The sequence below is a fragment of the Xiphophorus couchianus genome, chromosome 12 (genome assembly GCF_001444195.1).
Source record: "Xiphophorus couchianus chromosome 12, X_couchianus-1.0, whole genome shotgun sequence".
NCBI classification, from domain to species: Eukaryota; Metazoa; Chordata; class Actinopteri; order Cyprinodontiformes; family Poeciliidae; genus Xiphophorus; species Xiphophorus couchianus.
The window spans coordinates 9171512-9189942 of NC_040239.1; the positions used below are offsets into that span (position 1 = coordinate 9171512).

At 36.3% G+C, this 18431-nt stretch overlaps 1 protein-coding gene across 1 annotated transcript; it reads right to left on the bottom strand.

The window, feature by feature from the left end:
• Nucleotides 1-6681: 6681 nt before the first annotated feature.
• paip1 (poly(A) binding protein interacting protein 1) lies at nucleotides 6682-13992 on the bottom strand. Its single transcript, XM_028034580.1, has 11 exons — nucleotides 13595-13992; nucleotides 12377-12528; nucleotides 11927-12136; nucleotides 11683-11795; nucleotides 11352-11463; nucleotides 11130-11255; nucleotides 10915-11021; nucleotides 10503-10620; nucleotides 9698-9752; nucleotides 8387-8465; nucleotides 6682-7743 (listed from the first exon to the last, which is right to left on the bottom strand). Exons 1-11 carry the CDS (start codon nucleotides 13791-13793, stop codon nucleotides 7656-7658), a joined length of 1359 nt encoding a protein of 452 aa, XP_027890381.1. The 5' UTR covers nucleotides 13794-13992; the 3' UTR covers nucleotides 6682-7655.
• Nucleotides 13993-18431: the final 4439 nt, after the last annotated feature.

Consider the following 18431-nt stretch of genomic DNA (forward strand, 5'->3'; position numbering starts at 1 on the left):
CAGACTCTGACTGCCGCCAATTGACTTCTACTGTAGTTTAACAGTCTTGGAGCTTTTTACTTGGCATTGTCTTTGAGGTCAGTGAATTTGACTGCTGAATAACTAAGAAGATTACAACATCATTTTCCAACCCCGCCCTTTCAAGCAGGCCACATCAAATCACAGACTGCAGATATTTTAGTGGATTTAATCTTCTAGAGGCTTTTCACACCACACATTTTAAAGACTTTCTTTGGAAATGTAAGAGGATTTGAGAACATTCACTAATTTATTCACCTGCCGGCTGCTTTGCCGAATTAATAACAGACTAATTTTAATCTATCCATCTATTATCTGTATCTGCTTATCCTTGCAGGGTTGTGGGGGGACTGGTGCCTATCTCCAGTGGTCATTGGACGAAAGGAAGGGTTCACCCTGGACAGGTCACAGGTCCATCACAGCACAACATAGACAACCATTCACACTCGCACCTCAGGACAATTTAGAGAGAGCAATTAACCCAACAGTCATGTTTTTGGACTGTGGAAGAAAGTCAGAGTTTGTAAACTCCACATGTTCAAGTCCAATGCTGGGATTTGAACCAATGAACTTCTTACTGCAAGGCAACAGTGGTACCAACTGTTCAACTTTGGGGGTAAACGTTTATCCCATCCTCTGATAATTTTGAAGACATTTTTTAAAAAATTCTTTTTTATTTCAATTAATGACATAAAGATCTAATTTTAACTTAATATTTAATGCATTTTTCTTAATAATTGTTGATGTTCTGTCTATAATCAAAAATGAAACCGTTAGCAAGAGAGAAAAAATACAAAATCTGTAGGGGTTCAAATACTTATTTCTTCCTGCTGTATATTACCAGCACATTGCAACAGCACTGAAGTTTGAATACATTGTGAACTGAAGTTGTTTCTGCTGCAATTCACTTTTAGTCATGATTTAGACTGAGGATATGAATCATGATAAAATCTCTGTTCAGTTAGAAAGCTGAGCAATCTGAACCCCCCACTTCAAAAACACACAGAAGGGTAGCAGACAAAGATAGAGAAGGAAAATTCCCTTTTTAGCAGAAATAAAATCCAAGGGAGGATTAGACACAGAATTAAGGAGTTCTCTATATCAACAGATCCAGGGATGAGAAGATGAAAGAAGCATGTAAACAAATGCCATCATTTAAGGGCAGTGTTGCCTAAGAAGAGCAAAACAGAAGATATCTTTTACATAGATTTTTAACTGGTTTTATAATATAAAAAATACATTTTAGATAAATAACTGCATAAGTCTGTGACATGTACTATGAATTCCTATTAAAACTGGACATTTAACTGAGCCAAAAATTATGTAATGTACAATTAACTATATTAATGTATACATAAAAATCTACAAAATCCTGTTTAAATAAATGCAAACTAGAAATTAAATTCAGCTTTACACATTTAAAGCACATTTAGTTTAAAGTTTTTACGTACAGGTATTACAAAAGTTTAAAGCAATGTAACCTTACAAAGTTGTCAATAAGGATTGGACATGACACAAATGATTATTTATTTTAGATCGTTTTTATCCAACCAGTTTTGTTTCTGATAGGAACTGAAACAAAAGAAAACAAAATTATGTAATATTATGATATGATCAATTTTACATCCTGTCTTCTTGGTACAATTTAAAAATTACTTTATACTTAACTCTGTCAGGAGTATGAACTATTTTTGGGCTTAGCTTTGTGGCACCATAAAGACAACAATAAGAGAAAATATGGGACAACAGGGACATTAGAAAAGCAAGATTGGATATTTTTCCAAACTTGATGAAAAAATGAGACTGAAAATGATTAGAGAAGCTGCCAAGCGTCTGTCAGCAAAAGTGGAGGAGAAGCCAGAACTGGTTAGAAATTCATTGTTATGGGTCTAGGTTTGCTTCACTGTGTAATATGAAGAATAACTAGCAATTAGTTGTGATTACTTGCTAATAAAATCACATAAAATATCATTGGTCCAAGTCCAACTATTACTTAATTCTGAAGACCCCTCCTCCCCTCTACTCTGTTTTTTTTCTTTTCAGTTGTGACTCACATGTTAGTCATTGACTGAACAGAAGACCTTGAGCTTTCCAAAAGGAGTAAGTCCTGGTGTTTGTGTGGAAGTTTAGCAAAGCAGTTCCTGGAAAAGGCTGAGGTGATTTTCTGAATCTTATGTAGACAAACTGACTCACCTTTCTCTAAAACACACAAATTCAACTGCGAGGCAAATCTCTCTTCTTTCAGAAAGATCCACAGTACTTACTATAGTACTTACTATATGAAATACTATTTCGTAAAGCAGCACCATTGTTTAGGGCTGTTTCCTTGAATCATATACTGTAGAACAATCTGAGGAAGAATCGTAGAAAGAATGCTGAAAGAGATTAGGCTGGAAACTTTGTTCTTGCTTGCCACTTGGAATGTCATCAAAAATCCCCTCTGAGGAGGAACCAAAATAACTTCATGTTGGTCAGGATGTTTGGAGACCTTAAAAAACCCACTTCCTTCTGTAATTCAAATGGAACCCTATTCACCTGTGTTATTAGCTGCTGACAGCATATTGTCTGACATGGTTCATTTTTTGAATCTGCTGTTCCTGACAAAAGTTAATGCCTTTTTTTTTGTTACATTATAACCTCAAACATCGTTTTTTTTATTGGGATATATTTGGTTTTCAAAATGTTTGAAAACCTTTACTTATATTTAATCCCCACAAGGAAATACATGGAGGAGCCAACTTGTGCCTTGTCTTTTGGGTATTTGTTTATGGGCATCTACAGACTGATTGGTTTTCCTATTCACCTTTAAAAGTCAATTTACAGAAGTCAATTTGGATGAATTGTGCAAACAACCATTTTCAATGACTCTTTGTCTCGTTGGTGGGCAGCCTTTGCCCCAGACTCGGGTCTTTTCCCACCTCTAATGGTTTTCTTTCAGGATTTTTCTGTACATAGCTGCAGTAATAGACCTTTCAGCTCTGATCAGCTTTCCTGTTGCTGTTGAAGAAAAGCATCCCACAGAACAATGGACCATGTGTCAACAAGAAGAATGTTTAAGCAGGGAAGTTCTAGCTTTCTACCATTGTTTTTGTGTCCCAAAATGTTTCATTTTGGTCTCATCTAACCAAAACAACTTCTCCCACTTTTTACGCGGCCTGTGTCAAACTTTAAACATGACATGGGCTTTTTTATTTTTTTTTTAACACACTCGGATCATTAAACAGATTCCTCTGACTGAGCTGTGAATATCTACAGGATCTCCAGAATTTCCATGAACATCTCGCTGATTAATCCTATATTCTCCTGGCTTGTCACTTTCAGTGGATGGCCTTTTCCTGGTGAGTTTGCATTTGTGACACTTTTTCAGATAAATATTTCGACAGTGCTCCATGAAATATCCAGAGCTTTTTTTTTTTTTTTTACATTGCTTTGAACTGTTCATAATTTCATCTTCATGATGCTGTTTATCTCTAATGTTCTCTAAAAAACACCTGATGCCTTCACAGAACAGCTGCATTTATGCTTAGATTAAAAACCATGCAGGAGGAATTTATTTACTAATGGAAAGAGTACCAAAGACAGTTGGTTGGACTGGGTTTATTTTGGTGTGGGGTAGAGCAGGTTTCTTGTGAAAATTGCGTGTTATTTTAATTTCACTCCACAATAATTCTTTGTATAGTTGTATCAGATGAAAGCTCAGTACAAGGCATTAGAGTTAGATGTGTAAATGTGCAAAATGTCCAACATGTAGAAGGATGTGCTCCTTCTTCAACCCTGCACAGACTAAGCGGATACGACAAATAGAAGGCTTGACGGTTGGCTGGACGGTTGGCAAGTTTCAGACATTTCCAGTCTTAATATGAAACTTTTAAAAATAATAAAAAAACAGAACCATCTTATTTTTAAAAAAAACATCACTATCTGCTGTCTCAATTTCTACTTCTGTTAGAACTTTTTTAACCTAATGGTCAGTTAAACCTTTAGATTTAGCTGACCAAAATCTAAAGGTTCAGAGCAAAGCTACAGAAATATCGCAACGCAGACAAATGCAGAGGTGGAGTTTAAGGTGTTACATTTTTAATCAACAGTCACCTCTATTTTTTATGCATTGCAACACTTACAGTATATGTGTGAAAAAGAGCTCAGATATTTTAAACTCACACTATTGAAACAAAACTGCATGAAAATTAGCTGATTTGGAAATGTTTTGAAGGAATGTTCTCTCAGGAAGGCATTCCTGTTTTGCTGCACACTGTGGAGAAATGAATGGAAATGTACAGGAACACAACACACACACACACACACACACACACACACACACACCCACGCACATACACACAGCTAATCCCTCTTTTACTCTGATGTGCTGAGCATTGAGTATCTACGCCTGTTGTTCATCCTGTTGGTATCTCTTCTTTTTTTTCGTTAGCCTCAGCATCACATGCAGCAGCGTTGACGTTTCACAATTCACCAGCTGCACAGACTGCGTAGCAATGAGCAGAGTTTACATTCAGTTTCAGTTTGTGGTTTTGACTTAAATGCACAGTGTATTTATTTTCTAAAAAAGCTGAAGGAACAAATGTTGCAAATGCTGAGCTGATGCTTTCATTTTGACCAGTTATCCATTTACAACTGTGCTTTGCAGATTGTGATATCAGGAGTGTGAGGAGAGTTTCCTCCACAGCAGGCAGTTTGTATGACCTCACATGTAACTCCCCTTTGGTTCTGTTTCTCTCTTTAGAATAAGAACATCTGTATAAAACACTGCAGCATAACAGTGAGCCCTATTTGCTCTGTGGTTTAGACAAACTACAACTGAATGTTGGCTTAAAAATTGAAGACAGACATGGGGGTGAGGGTTCCAGAAAAACTGTAACAACTGACAGATGTGCACATTTAACTTTAATCCATCTTATTTTACCTTACAGTATATCAGTATCAACAAGATAGATTTAAAATGCAAAAGAAAAAAGATATTGTTTAAACTTTATACCACATGTGAACATTTCACCATTAGTATTGCTTAGAAATTGGTTTTGAAAGCAACAAAAAAGATTCCCCCGCATTTGCAGAACTGGACCTCACCGCCAAGCTGAGGTCAATAGCGGTGGAAACCGTTCTGTTTTGTTTTTGCTTGCTTATGTGGAAGAGCACCAACGACACATTATAAGTGTGAAGTGCATGTCTGCTTCTATATGGAACCATGTTGGCTTATGAGCTGTTTTGCAATGTCTTTTCTTTATTAAAAGAGAATGGATTCCTTTGTCTCTGCATTGGTTTATGTTTGGAAAGTTGTCATGTTGGCATAAAGAGGCCTTGAAGATTTTTAGCGGTCGGCTTTACTGAGAGGAAGATTAGAATAACATTCCTCTTAGCTCAACAACAAGCCACAAATATTCTCTTGTAAGAGAGCTATGCTGCGCTTTGAACTTCTAAGCACCAAAAATACATTGGGCTCTCTCTATTTTAAGCATAAATGAGAGTTTTTAATATTTGTATTTTCATTTGTTTATATGTCAATTTGGTGCTGGTGCAAGACATTGATTCTGGACTTTTAGGGTTTTATTTGTTATTTTTCAGAGTGGACTGATTGTGTCACCAGCATTGGTGGACAAGTTTGGAATTATTGTGGATTTTCTTTAATCCATATAAAGTGAAAATTAAATATACAGCTTCAAGCACACTGCCTGTCCAAAAGCTAAATTGGCACCTGGATTTGACAAAGCAAATAGGTAATTGCTTTGTGGTGGTGGTTCCTGGATTTGGTTGACACTTGGACAGAACTTGGTCTTCCAACAGGACATTGTTTTTCATTTTTGTGTCTGAAGGAACACAAAAATTCCTTACCTTTGACAAAGGCAAAGATGATCAAAAAGCTGGAGTTGTTTCCTCTGGAGGAGAAAAACAGACCATGATTTGAAAGATTTAATCACTTCTGAGAAAGACTACAGGTGTTCCAACATGCCCAACTGCGCAGCTTTCCTTAAACCCTGCAGAGCTCCAGAATGCCTTGTGTTAACTGGGACTGATTGAAAAAAGGAAAATGTTAACATTTTTGGAATGGCCCCAACCACTACCCTGTTATAAATGTACAAACTGTGCTTAAAACTTACGTTCCTGCCAGGAAAAAACAATTAAAATAAACTCAATGATCTCTTACACCCTGCATAATATGCAGAGAACAGACATGTTTTTGAAAGCAAGAGTACCCAGAGAGAACCCATGCATGGACAGACATAATGTTTATAATGTTTGACCTCATCAAACATTATAAATAATCGCTTGGGGAGGACGTCATTATTTTTTGTTACCAGCAGGTGGCAGTGTTTGACTAGAACAAAGAAATAGGTTCCGTTGAAAGCTTGAAATGTAAACATGCACATTTCCAAAAATGTTTAAGAATTTCTTATACTGTCTCAAACCAAAAATGTTTTAAGATTCAGCCATGAATGAATAAATATTGCACATCCTACTGCTGTATGTTTCTATACTGGAAGTCGTGTGCTTAGACAAATCTGGCACACTTTCTTTTAAAGCTGTATTTTACCAGGAAGAGACCTTGGCCAAGGTAGTCGTCATATAAATCTGAACTTTATAGTTCAAGACATTTTGATCTACCTTTCAAATTACTAAAAATAAAGCAATTAAGAAAAATACAACAGCCCACATTATAAAGAATTTATTGCAAGCAAACATTACTATAAATAATATGTACAAACTATAAAATAACATTCGTTTACATGTTATGTGTGGATTGCTGGTAAACAGTCTTTCAGTCTTGAGCTGACCAAGAATTTGGGCCACATCGCCAAAACGTGCAGGATCTGTACATATTTGACCGAATATTCAGGAAACCAACTATTTAAAATGAACAGCATTCTGAAAACTTTGGATCATTTTCTACAGGTTTTCCTAAGGTTTAACTTTGAAAAGTATTTAAAAGAAAATAAAATTTAAAATGAGGTTCTATGTGAAACAACCGTTACATATTTGTAGAAGCTGCAAACGAACTGTTTATAAAGATCTGGGTGTGATTCAAGAGAACTTCAGCCAGATAAACATGTGAAGATATTTAATATTGGCAACTTTACAATGCACCACATTGCAATAGTGGAGATAAAGGCTGCATCATCTTTGTACTTTATGTGGATATGTAATAAATCTTCCGCCTCATCCATCAATAGTGCATTTTTAAACAAGGAGAATGGATTACCGTATGATGTCTGGCAATAATTAGTATTTAAGAAAATACGAACATATTTAAAAACAAATCTTTCATTCAAGTCTTAACTCTAAAAAAGTCCACAGCACACTATTTCCCTCTTGGCATTTGGTTGAAAAGAAAAGCAGCTCCAGGAAGAAATTCCAAACAGCAAAACAAAAACAAAAGACGTAGTAGTCAACATTTTGAACAGCTATCCCACTGATTGTCCCACTTTCTAATGAATGCAGACTGAAGAAAATTTCAGAAGTGCAACTATAAACAGCTCTTTGTTAAAAGGAGGTTTGTTCGCAGGGAAAATAAAGATGTGAGCTTATCCTGATGTTAGTATCCTTTGCTTTTCAACATTCTTGTAATGAAATTTGGAAGAGTACAGTATTATCCTTGTTAAATGTCATTGACAACCCTGGTCGTGTCATTGCTGCCGTTTCATCTCGGACTCTAAACAAAAATTCTCATACGCTTCTTCGATCTCTGGATCCATCTCGTCCTCGATGTCGTACCTGTAAAAATAATAAATCAATTAAAATGACAAAATATGTATTTTTAACTGTTTTGTTACAAAAAAGTACGTAGTATTTGAGCAAAAACCGAAAAACAGGGTCACAGACACAGTTTTGGGAGGGAGAATGGCAGCGACTAAAGCCCTTTGACACTCAGCTGCTGACTAAACTGGATCTGAGACCGGACAGACTCTGCTGCATTGTGGGTCACTTGGAAACATTTGCCAAGCTCAGGGGCCCACGGGTTTACAGTCGGTCATGTGACTTCATGTGTCTGATGATGTTACCTCACAGTCACATGACCAAAGATGAACAAGCAGGATGAAACCTTTAGGGTGATATTTTGATTTCTACAAAAGTGTGGCTTCTCTGAAATTTGCTAAAGAACATTTATGCAAACAACAGTAAGTTTGTACACGTCTATCTAAGACTGTGTATCTGATTTTGACCCTCTGCTGACCTGAGGGGGAAGTTATTTATTGCAAGTCTAATTTAAATGCAGAAAGAATCAAATAAATGATCAGAATCCCAAACTAAGCATAGCATTAACCCTCACAAGCATATGTGAACTTCTGTCTGACCAAACCAACTAGCTAAAAGGATCTGAACTATCGTAGCATTTATATTAATAAAGGTTACTTACTCTTCATTGCCGTTTTCGCCATAAGCATCATGGAAGTAGTCTTCCTTCTCCAGGAGCTCTTGATATTTTTCAGCGTATTCTGTGAAAACCGACAGAGCGACTTTTAGGAGACAGAGACTGAGACAGAAGTGTGGCTGTGCTAAAGCAAAGTGAGCAGAAGAGAAGCGCCAAGCTGAATCCAATTTATTGTTTATTAGTAATACTAAATACACCTAGAATAAAAATGCTCAATTCACTTAAAAAAATTATTATTATTATTGTTCAAAAGAGAACTTACAAGTCTAATCATTTGGGTTTGTTAGTGACCAGTGTTGTTCAGTACCAAAATCAACAGCAGGGTTGCCGAACAAATTTTATTGCAAAACTTTAAACTTCTTTAACACTTAATTCTGCATAGTTCTCATCCATTTTTCGCAAAACGATTAAAGTGCAGAATTTAAGGAAGGACTAACAAAACAGCAGAGTGAAAAGAAGTTCTTTTCACTCTGCTCAGTGAAATATATGTATATTATATATATTATATATTATTATTTCCTTAATAAATATAATTTACATTTATCCATGATTATTTTACCAGTATATGATCCTATTTGAGTCTGTGGCTTCCTAGTCAGTAACTCAACCAAGCAACCAAAGTTTGAAGATTAAACATTTGGTACAGCTAAAGAAAAGGCCAACTTTTAAGTGTCATTAGTATAAAACTGCTTTTGAAGCAACTTATTTAACTTGATTCAGCGTTTTCATCTTTACCTGAAAGAGGGGGGAAAAGTCTGGCAATGCAACTTTTTAAAATCATATATGTCCACTCCTAGCAAAGTGTTTGCAGTAAATGTCTGAGGCTGCAAAATATTAGGAAAGCTAGTTATGATATTTGTCTTTCCTTTTCTCCTTTCCTTCTCATTTTTACTTCTATCACTAAAACAATCAGCACAAATGCTGATTGTTTTAGTTAGATCGGACCCGCCAGTTCTGCTTCAGATAACTAAAGCTCAGGAAATTAAATATTAAAAGCAAGAAAAAAATATATAAGTAAATGTCTGGTTTAATTGTATTATTGAATTGTGTTCCAATTTCTCATTTAACGTGTTTATTGTATTCCTCCCATGTATTGTATTTATTTTAGATATTTGTAAAGCCCTTTGAGGATCAGGAGTTATTGGACATAGTTAAACTTGACCTTAAACGTTTAACCTTACACCATTTGTCAGGTTTACTATGTGTATATTAGCAAACCATAAAACATTTAATTACTTTTGGTGTTTTGGTTATAATCGGTTTTTGCATATTTTGAGAACTGATCCATACACTCACCGGGATCTGCTGCTGTAAAGGGTGTACCGTCCTCAGTGTAGAAGGTAGGTTCATTCTGAAGAGCATAAAACAAAACACTTAATCGAAAAGAACAACCGAGGAAGAGGCATATGAAGATGTAGAACTTCAACTAAATCACCCAATCTGAAACTGGAAAGCCTGATCTTTTTCCGGTCAGTGAACACCTCATTCTAAACCCATCAGGTTGCTGACAAAAAACACTCTTTGGTGTTTAACTGTTAGGGTTAGGGTTAAAACACACTTTAGCTAAAGAAAAAAGACTCAAAGATAGCTATTGTTGGTGTCACTGTTTAATAAGAAAGTCAGACGAAACAAAAATGTGTGAGGCTATTTAAAAGTAACCTGTATTTTTGTATTTCTTTGTTTTTCCTTTTACAGAAGCCATGTTGGATGTTCATTTCAGCTGCCAAAATAGAAAACGGAGCCTTCAGCAGATAACAGGAAGGCTGAATGCAGTAAAGCAAAGTTATATGTCAAGTTCTTCAACTCTGTCATGGAATGTGATGGATTTTGAAGATTCTGGTAACCTTTTGGTAAACTCTGTGAAATATGCACAAAACCCTGTTTTATAGCAATCACTCTCTATCTCTCAGTGTATTGTTGCTTCTTGTCTTTGTATAAATATTTAATTATCACTCACAGCAGGAAGACCAGAAAAAAAACAACAACTTTTACTCTGATTAAAATCAGCATCAGCATCTTAGCGGGTTTGCAAAAACTGGAGATTGTCCACAAATCAAATAAACGATAAAAGCTGATATTGACGTTAGGTCTTGACACTGACCATGAAGTAGTTGGGGTCGTTGTCTGGTGTGGCGTTACTGGCAGCGGCAGCAGAAGAGACTCTGCCCCAGTCACTGGATCGCAGCTCCACTAATTTCAGGAGCATCTGTCTCACGTCCCTGAGGAAAACCAGTTAAACGGTTTTACTGAAGACGCTCAGTGCACTGTCTTTCTGTACTGCTGAGTTTTTCCCGGCTGCTAACTGATGCCCAGCTTGCTACAGACATGTGCTCTTAAAAACAAATATGGAACTGAGATTACCTAAAAAAAAAGGAATACATCAAACAAATTGTTCTTTCAAAGATTTTGGATTAGGTAGTATTCAACCATCAGTTGCAGGTTTATTGGTAGATTTATCCTATATAACATTCAAAAATTAATAAAAGTCTTTGAGTTACAGGTAATATACACACCTGCTGCATGTAGCGTCCAGGAGAACAGTTTCGATTCTTCGGACCAGTTCTTCCATGTGTGGTTTCCCGCTCTTTTTCCAGGCGTCATCCAGGATTGAACCAGTCAACTAAAAAGCCAAAAACATGCTTATCTCCCTTTGAAGTGCCACACGTAACACTAAAAACACTTTTACTAATCAAAAATCTCCAAAACATGTCAAAGATAATTCTGAAACCTTTAGCAGCTTGACGGCACAGATGAGATTTGCGTCGACAGGATGTGAAAGCAGACTTTCCAGCAGGTCTTTAAGAGCCAAAAGGAGAATATCTGCTCTGTTCGGAGCTTCTTTTCCACTTTTTACCTAAACAAGAAACATCATTAAAAGGGACATTTCTAATGACGATGACATTTAAAGTAGAAATGTAAATACAGCGAAGCAAAAGAAGTATGTTCCTACCTCCAAATTTAGATACAACTCCCCCAGAAATAACACAAAGGAGTGAAATTTCTTCTGAGCCTCTGGACTTCCTCGTATGGCTACATTTCTTTGTTCGTACTCCGTCTGACATCTACAACAGAAAAACAAAAAAATATCTGTGTTAATAATATAAACAATTATATATTATACAACATTTATATTTTGCTGTGTGTTACTAAAATTATTTCTAATCAAAGCATCTCCCCTGTCTTTTTGTAATATTAGACATATAAAAACGACATATCCTGATTTCATTTCAAGATGACATCTACATTCAATTTGGGCAATGTAAAAACAGAAACATATTTACCGTTGCAAAAGCAATCGACGAAAGTTTCCACTTTGTGGGCAGAGGGCGAGGTGATGGGACAGGTAATTACAAAGCCTGGCGCCGGTGTAGGAAAAGTTTGGGATGGCAGTAGACTGAGATAAAGAGACAAAAACTGGGTCAGCTACACCAAATACATCCGTATCAATATCTTAACAGACAAGCCGAATCTGTAAACATGTAACTTGATTACGAAAAAACAGAAGAAAACTGAAAGTTGCCAAACCTGCGTAAAGATCAGCTCCACCAGCTCCTTCAGCAGGTCTTCTGTGGTGACCCAGGAATTAAGCATACTGGTGATCTCTTCAACGTCGGACTCGAAGGAGCCAGGAGAGGAGCTCAGGTGAGCAAGGAAATCTGTGACTGTATCAGCCAATGAGGAGTCGCTGTAGTAGCTTTCACTGTAGCTTTCACTGTCATCATAATACCCCAGCTCCTAAACAAAAAACCAATGGATTAATTAAGAGATATAAAAATCATTAACACCAGGAGTAATAAGCGGTAGCACGTCCAAACAATATATTTAATTCAAATTCACAAAGTACAAATTAACAAAAATTGAAACTTGTTAAAAAAAATTCAATAAAAAACATTCAAACCGTTAATATTAGACCGAGTATCTTTATAAAAAAAAACAAAAAACATATCAAAAATCTGCTGTAAAAGTTTCTCTTACTTCATATGAGCCCATCCCAAAGGGAACAAACTCTGGAGCGCTAGCTGAAAGCGTCGATGTCCTGACCACAGAGTCCACATCGTTACTCCCTCTGGGGACAGAGGCATAGCCGGGGCTCACGCTCTGTAGAGGGCTGCCAAGTGTCCGAGAATCTGAAAGGAGAAACAAATATGTAACAGCAAAACATAAAATGGAAGCTGCTCGCTCGACAAAAATAGCAAGGGTTCTTAAGTGTGGTACTGTAACAACATGAACTGGTTGCGAGGCCAGGAGCAGTAATTGCACTGTCTCTGTGTGTTGCAGGGGAAAGAAGGTGTTCTTACAGAACAGGTTTACCTCTACCAGTATTCATCAAATACTATGCAAAAGTACAGGATTCGTCGACTAAAATATGAACAAGTTCAGAGGGTACTCATACTGATTTGAAACAGGGCACTTACATCTGCATGATCACATCTGATACTGTGATTGGGTCAGACTCTTTTTAGGTCACAATTTATTAATACACTTGAAATGTGAACAGAGAAATCTTATAACCACATCCAATTTCTTTATACTTAAGTCCTAATTGGCCTGAATATTTAGTATGATTTCTACATTTTTTCTTGAAAAGATCTACGAAAAGACAAAGAAAAAACTGGACACTTATTTTTAACAAAAAATAAATACACAAATCTGTCAGAGATAATCGTCTCCTGCAATTATTCCTTAAAAAATAACATTTTTGTTTCCAAGTATGATCTTTCTTAAATAAATACAAAGAAAAGATATGTCTGTTGGGATGCCATATACCAATAGCACTGCTACTTTTTAACCTTTCTTTTAAGTAAAGCAAACTAGCCCACCTTTGAAGGAAAATCATGTGCTCAGTGTTGTCATCATAAAATTAGGTTAGCTTCATATTATCAGTTAGTAGCTCTTCAGATAACTTTCGGCTTTGTAAGCAGCCTCACTGTTGGCACTTAAATAGGGGCGACAGCTGAGCAACAGCTTTTATTAGCTGTGTATTAGCAACCATGAAATAACAGAACATGTCGCAACTCCCACCTAAAAGGGGCAAGAACAACAACTTCGGGTTTAGGTTAAGAATAATCAAATTGCCTCAAATGTCTGACAGAGTATTTTTGCGAACACATATATCCTTCATGAAGTATTTCGAAACATCATTTTGCACGAAACGAATCTGAAAGTAGCTACATTAGCCATGTTAGCTCCCACCTCCTCCGGGTAATCCAGCGGTCGCGTTGATGCTGCTCTCCGGGAAAGGAGGGACTGACCGCGGCTGCCTCAGCGGCTCTCTCTGGTTGAGCACCGAGGCTTTAGCGTCACCATCTCTGGCGTTAACTGCCAGCGCGGGATCCGCAGGAGCTCCACGGGTTCTCCCGGCTCCAGGAGCTCGATCAAAATTCTCGTTCATGACTGCTTGTTGTTGCCGAGCCTCAAAACAGCATATGAGAGGGATTAAAATAGACTATTTCCTACGGCTTTATCGACCAGTGTTTATGTGTTATCACTGTAACACCTGTTCTATCTGTCTTTCATAGTGGCCTTTTTCTGATCGGCTGTAAGCTAGCAGCATAACTTTTCGTACTGCTTCCTTTCACAACAAACTTGCAGCCCATGACACATTTATCGGTCAAAAGGAAAGTGTCTCTCTCTAGTGGCGTGGAGTGGAAGTTCAGTATGGCAATTAGTTTTAAGAAAAGTCGAATCGCTTTCATCTTAATATAAATATACATTTGTAGAGGTTACAAAAAGGAGATTGTAGTATGAAGTTAAACGTCGAAAATGTTCAAAGCTGTAAGTTTCTGTTTTAATTTTTTGGGCTGCATATTAGACCTATTTAGACTGAAATGATCAAGATTATTTCTTCCTACTAAACAAAGTAGGAATGAAATAAAAGATTATTTAGAAAGGAATGAAGAGATTGTGGGCATTGAGAAAAAAATCTGACTTTTTTTCCCTCCAAAATCTGAGATTAAAATTAGAATTGGATCATTTCAAAATGTTTCAAAATTTTTACTACTGATACCATTGATGCTATAAATTCTAAGACATCCAAAATATTCCTATTATATAAGTTGTCTTGCCATTCAACGACCCACAGAAACTTTTATCCATTAAAAAAAATACAATACACATTTAACAACGCAATACCCCAGCTTTCATTTGAAAAAGGTTTTTCTCTAAAGTAAAAACCTTTTTTTAAAAGAACAAAGAAGAACATAGGCCACAGAGGGTTGTAACAGATTAAACATCTTAACTATTTGAACTTAACAAGAATTGAATATTGTGGTCTTTTTTATTCCACTTTAAATAAGTAGTTGTTTTTTATCTACTTAGCTCCAGACTAATACAAATTAGATTTAACAACGAATAAATAAAAGAAAAATGTGACACAATTTGTGTTTTTCATCAATGTGAAAAAAGGGATTCATTTGAAAAATGTTATTTCTATGTATTTTCAGTCTTCTTTTGAATTTTCAAAATGATAGAAAGTTTCCTTTTACGTTTACAGTTGATATTTTTTACTTTTTTCATTGTCTTAATAAGAAAATACCCCATTTTAAAATGTTCATGCACAGTTTTTTTTTTAAAAGAAGGCAAAAATAAAAACAAAACAAAACAAACAAACAAACAAAAATTCTCTGAGTAAATATCAAGGACATGACCAATCTGTCCTCATTTTCCGTGGAGTTAGTGGTTGTTGGCTTATAACTTCAGTAGTTTCCAAAATAGACTTTTACGATAATAAAACTCATCTCAGGTTTTTAAACTGCCAAACGTTTGAGATCAGTAACACATTTTTTCCATCACAGAATAAGTAGATTATGGAATTAAGCACCACTCATCAGAGCTCTCTCAGTAGCAGCCTTCTCCAAACATGTGTTGCACCAGACATCCCCACGTAAGCATTCATTAGTTGTTTTTGGCCTCCAGGCATTTTCCACTTGTTTCCCAAAGCTGGATCGCATTATGCCACAGAGAATTCCTGAGCCACAAATTCAGAGACCCACTCTGATAAAAGATTATCAGAGTGGGTCCAGTATTGTTGCCGTTTTCTCCCCATTCTAGATTCTTGGAGAGAGTTCAAACATTCACAGGTCTTGAGAATGCGAAGGTGACGAATGACTGGGATTTGTGTGTGAGCGTTTGTGTGGATGAGGTTCTCCCTGGCTGATTACTCACTTCATCATTAACTGCTTTTATTGTATTGATTCCCCAGCAACAATGAAGCTGCATAAAATTTTATGAAAAGCATAAAACAGGAACATGAAGATCGTGAAACAATAAATGCACAAACTGAGCAGACTAGAGAGTGGCCCAGGAAAAAATGAGCTAATTTAATATGATATTATATAATCTCACGTTTTAAACCTTTCAATAAAATTCTGATTTGGAAATAAACAAAGAGCAGCTGCTGAAGTTTCAACAATAAAATATTTCATTTGTGTTGTTGTGAAATAGTATTTGTCCCCATACAGATTTCTTCTATTTTGGAAGGTTGGGAGGAGATCATAAAGCAAAATTTTACCTGAAATATAGGATATCCTGTAGAAATACGACATGCAGTTTTTAAAATGATGATATAATTTATTATGAGATAACAGTTATGCAAACCGAATTTGCCCAGTGTAACAAAACAACAGTGATTCTTGTCCAATCATGAGGTAATGAACCTCATTGGTCCAGTCGTACTAGCCGCACCCACGTCTGATTAGAGTCAGACTGCTAGAAACAATAAATTAGAACTGCAAAGACAACTTGAAGTAAGCCAAGAAAACCAAAAAGGCAACAAACAGTATCACACTATCTGCAAATAGAGAAACGATTAAAAGGAAGTCAAAGTCCCAAAATTACTCCAATAGAGAACTGCTGACTCACCTGAAGGTCAGAAAAAAGTGAGAACATCATCTTCAGACTTCATTTGCCTGAGCTGTGGTCAATGTACATAATTCAATATTGAGAAAAAAAGAATAGACAGAAAAAGCATCCATCATGGATTTCTCAGGTAAAATCAAATTTTGAAAAAACAAAAAAAACAAGCTGTTCATTGTCATGAGACCTTTGAGAGAATATATAGAATGTGAAGTGTATTTTGCCCGGTGTGTGTTTTGTCTGGCGTGTGTCATGTTACATTTGATATGAAACTGACAAAAAGAACATCATGCCCAGAGTGGTCAGCACCATAATGACTCATAACTGGCGGACCCATGGACTCGGCGCTTCTCCAGAAAATCCCAGAGGAAAACGTTCGGCTGTCATTTTATGATGTTAAGTTCAAGAACACTTGGGTTCTGCATCAGGGCAATTATCCAAAAATCACAGACAAATCCTCCTCTAAACAGGAACTTGCACATATAGCAGGAACTGATGCCGTAATCAGTGCATGACAATCACATGACCATTCATCACCCATAGTTTCATTTCATATACAACTCCAGCTGGCTGCTCCCTTCATAGTTGGATGAGTGCCATGATGTACAGTAGTTACATTAAATATTTAACAGTTAATGTAACCATATTCATCCCACCATGCATAGAGGCTGCTGAAATATGCTGAGAACAAACTTTGTCTTCTCTTTAAGGCCTGAAATGTCATCTACAAATTACACAAAAAGCATACTTCAGTTTGTACAATGACCAATTATTCATCACCCATTTTATTTTAAAATTAGACACAGAGAATGCACCATTGTGATTTTTTCTGTTCATGACAGACCTGCAATTCCTAGCTTTTGATGCACAGGCAAAATGAATTACTTCACAAAGTAAATTTCAAATTTTTCCAAAGTCAAACAGACTTTTCCACCCCACAAAACTAGCCTGCAAATTAAAATTTGAAAAAAAAAAAAAAAAAAACGTTTGCATGCCAGTACCTTTTACTGGTACACCTTCTTACAGCTGCAAGTCTTTTGGGGTGAGTCAGCCAGCTTTGCACATCAACAGACTGGGACTTTGGTTAATTTTTCAGCAAAATTCCTCATGCTCAGTCACATTTAATGGAGAGTATCAGTAAACATCAATGTTCAAGTCTTCCTTCAAAATCCAATTTTACTTTACATCCTGACTTTGATTAAACCATTGAAAGACCTGAATCGTGCTTTGACCTATTCATCTGACTGTATGTTTAGGATTAGAGTCCTGCTAGAAGGTGAGCCTCCACCCCAAGCTCATGTCTGCAGTCTTTAGCAGGTTTTCTTCCAGGATTGTTCTGTCTTCCATTATTCCATTAACAGTTTTGCTGTATTTTCTGAAACAGACAAACAAACAACAACTTCTTCACAGCATTAGGCTCCTTTACCATGTTTTAGAATAAAAATTGTGTGTTAAGGGTGATGTACAGTTCCTACTTTTCTGTCACATAGTACTTAAGGCCAAAAGATTGGTCTCATCTGTCCAGAGCTTCTTCTACAGGTTTTTTGTATCTTTTGTTAAACAGCAAATTGGATCTACGAGGATTTTTTCTCAACTACGTCTTTCTCTGTCGCTATTCCATATTGACCAGATTTGTTAAATACTTTAATAATTATTGTTTAGTCAGCAGCTGTGACTCTCTGGAGAAACCCATTCAGTCTCTCGGCTGCTTTTCTGATTAATACTCTCTTTTTTGGATCTTTCAATTTATTTAGCTTGACCTCTCTTGATTTAGCTGACCTGTCTTGGTGTCTTGATCTCAGCATTTCTAGATTTCAGACAAACTCTGCTTTAAACGTCAATATGACTTCCTACTGTTTGGTGTCCTTGGTTTTGGTTCTCCTTGAAGAAACCAGAAACAAAGATGATTTTAATTTAAGGATATCAAAAATATCATGTATTCATGTGATGTGAATACAATTGCACACCACATGTTTAAGATTTTATTTAATTTAAAAACTTTCTATCTTTATTGTTTCCCTTCAAAGTTATTAACTACTTTTTGCCAGTCTATAACTTCAAAATCCCAGTAAAATATATGAAAATCGTTTTTTACAATAAGGAATTGAAAACAATATCGGTGGCGGAATTAACAGGAAGTTGGCAGCTTAGAAATTTAGCTTTACTGTCCAGCACA

Bases quoted from the DNA above. Each gene is read 5' to 3' on its own strand.
- paip1 (XM_028034580.1), bottom strand. From the start codon at position 13,793: ATGAACGAGAATTTTGATCGAGCTCCTGGAGCCGGGAGAACCCGTGGA. The intron at 12,529-13,594 runs GTGGGAGCTAAC...TTCTCCTTTCAG, and splicing joins CGCTGGATTACCCGGAGGAG to ATTCTCGGACACTTGGCAGC. The intron at 9,753-10,502 runs GTCAGTGTCAAG...TATGCTCTTCAG, and splicing joins ACGACCCCAACTACTTCATG to AATGAACCTACCTTCTACAC.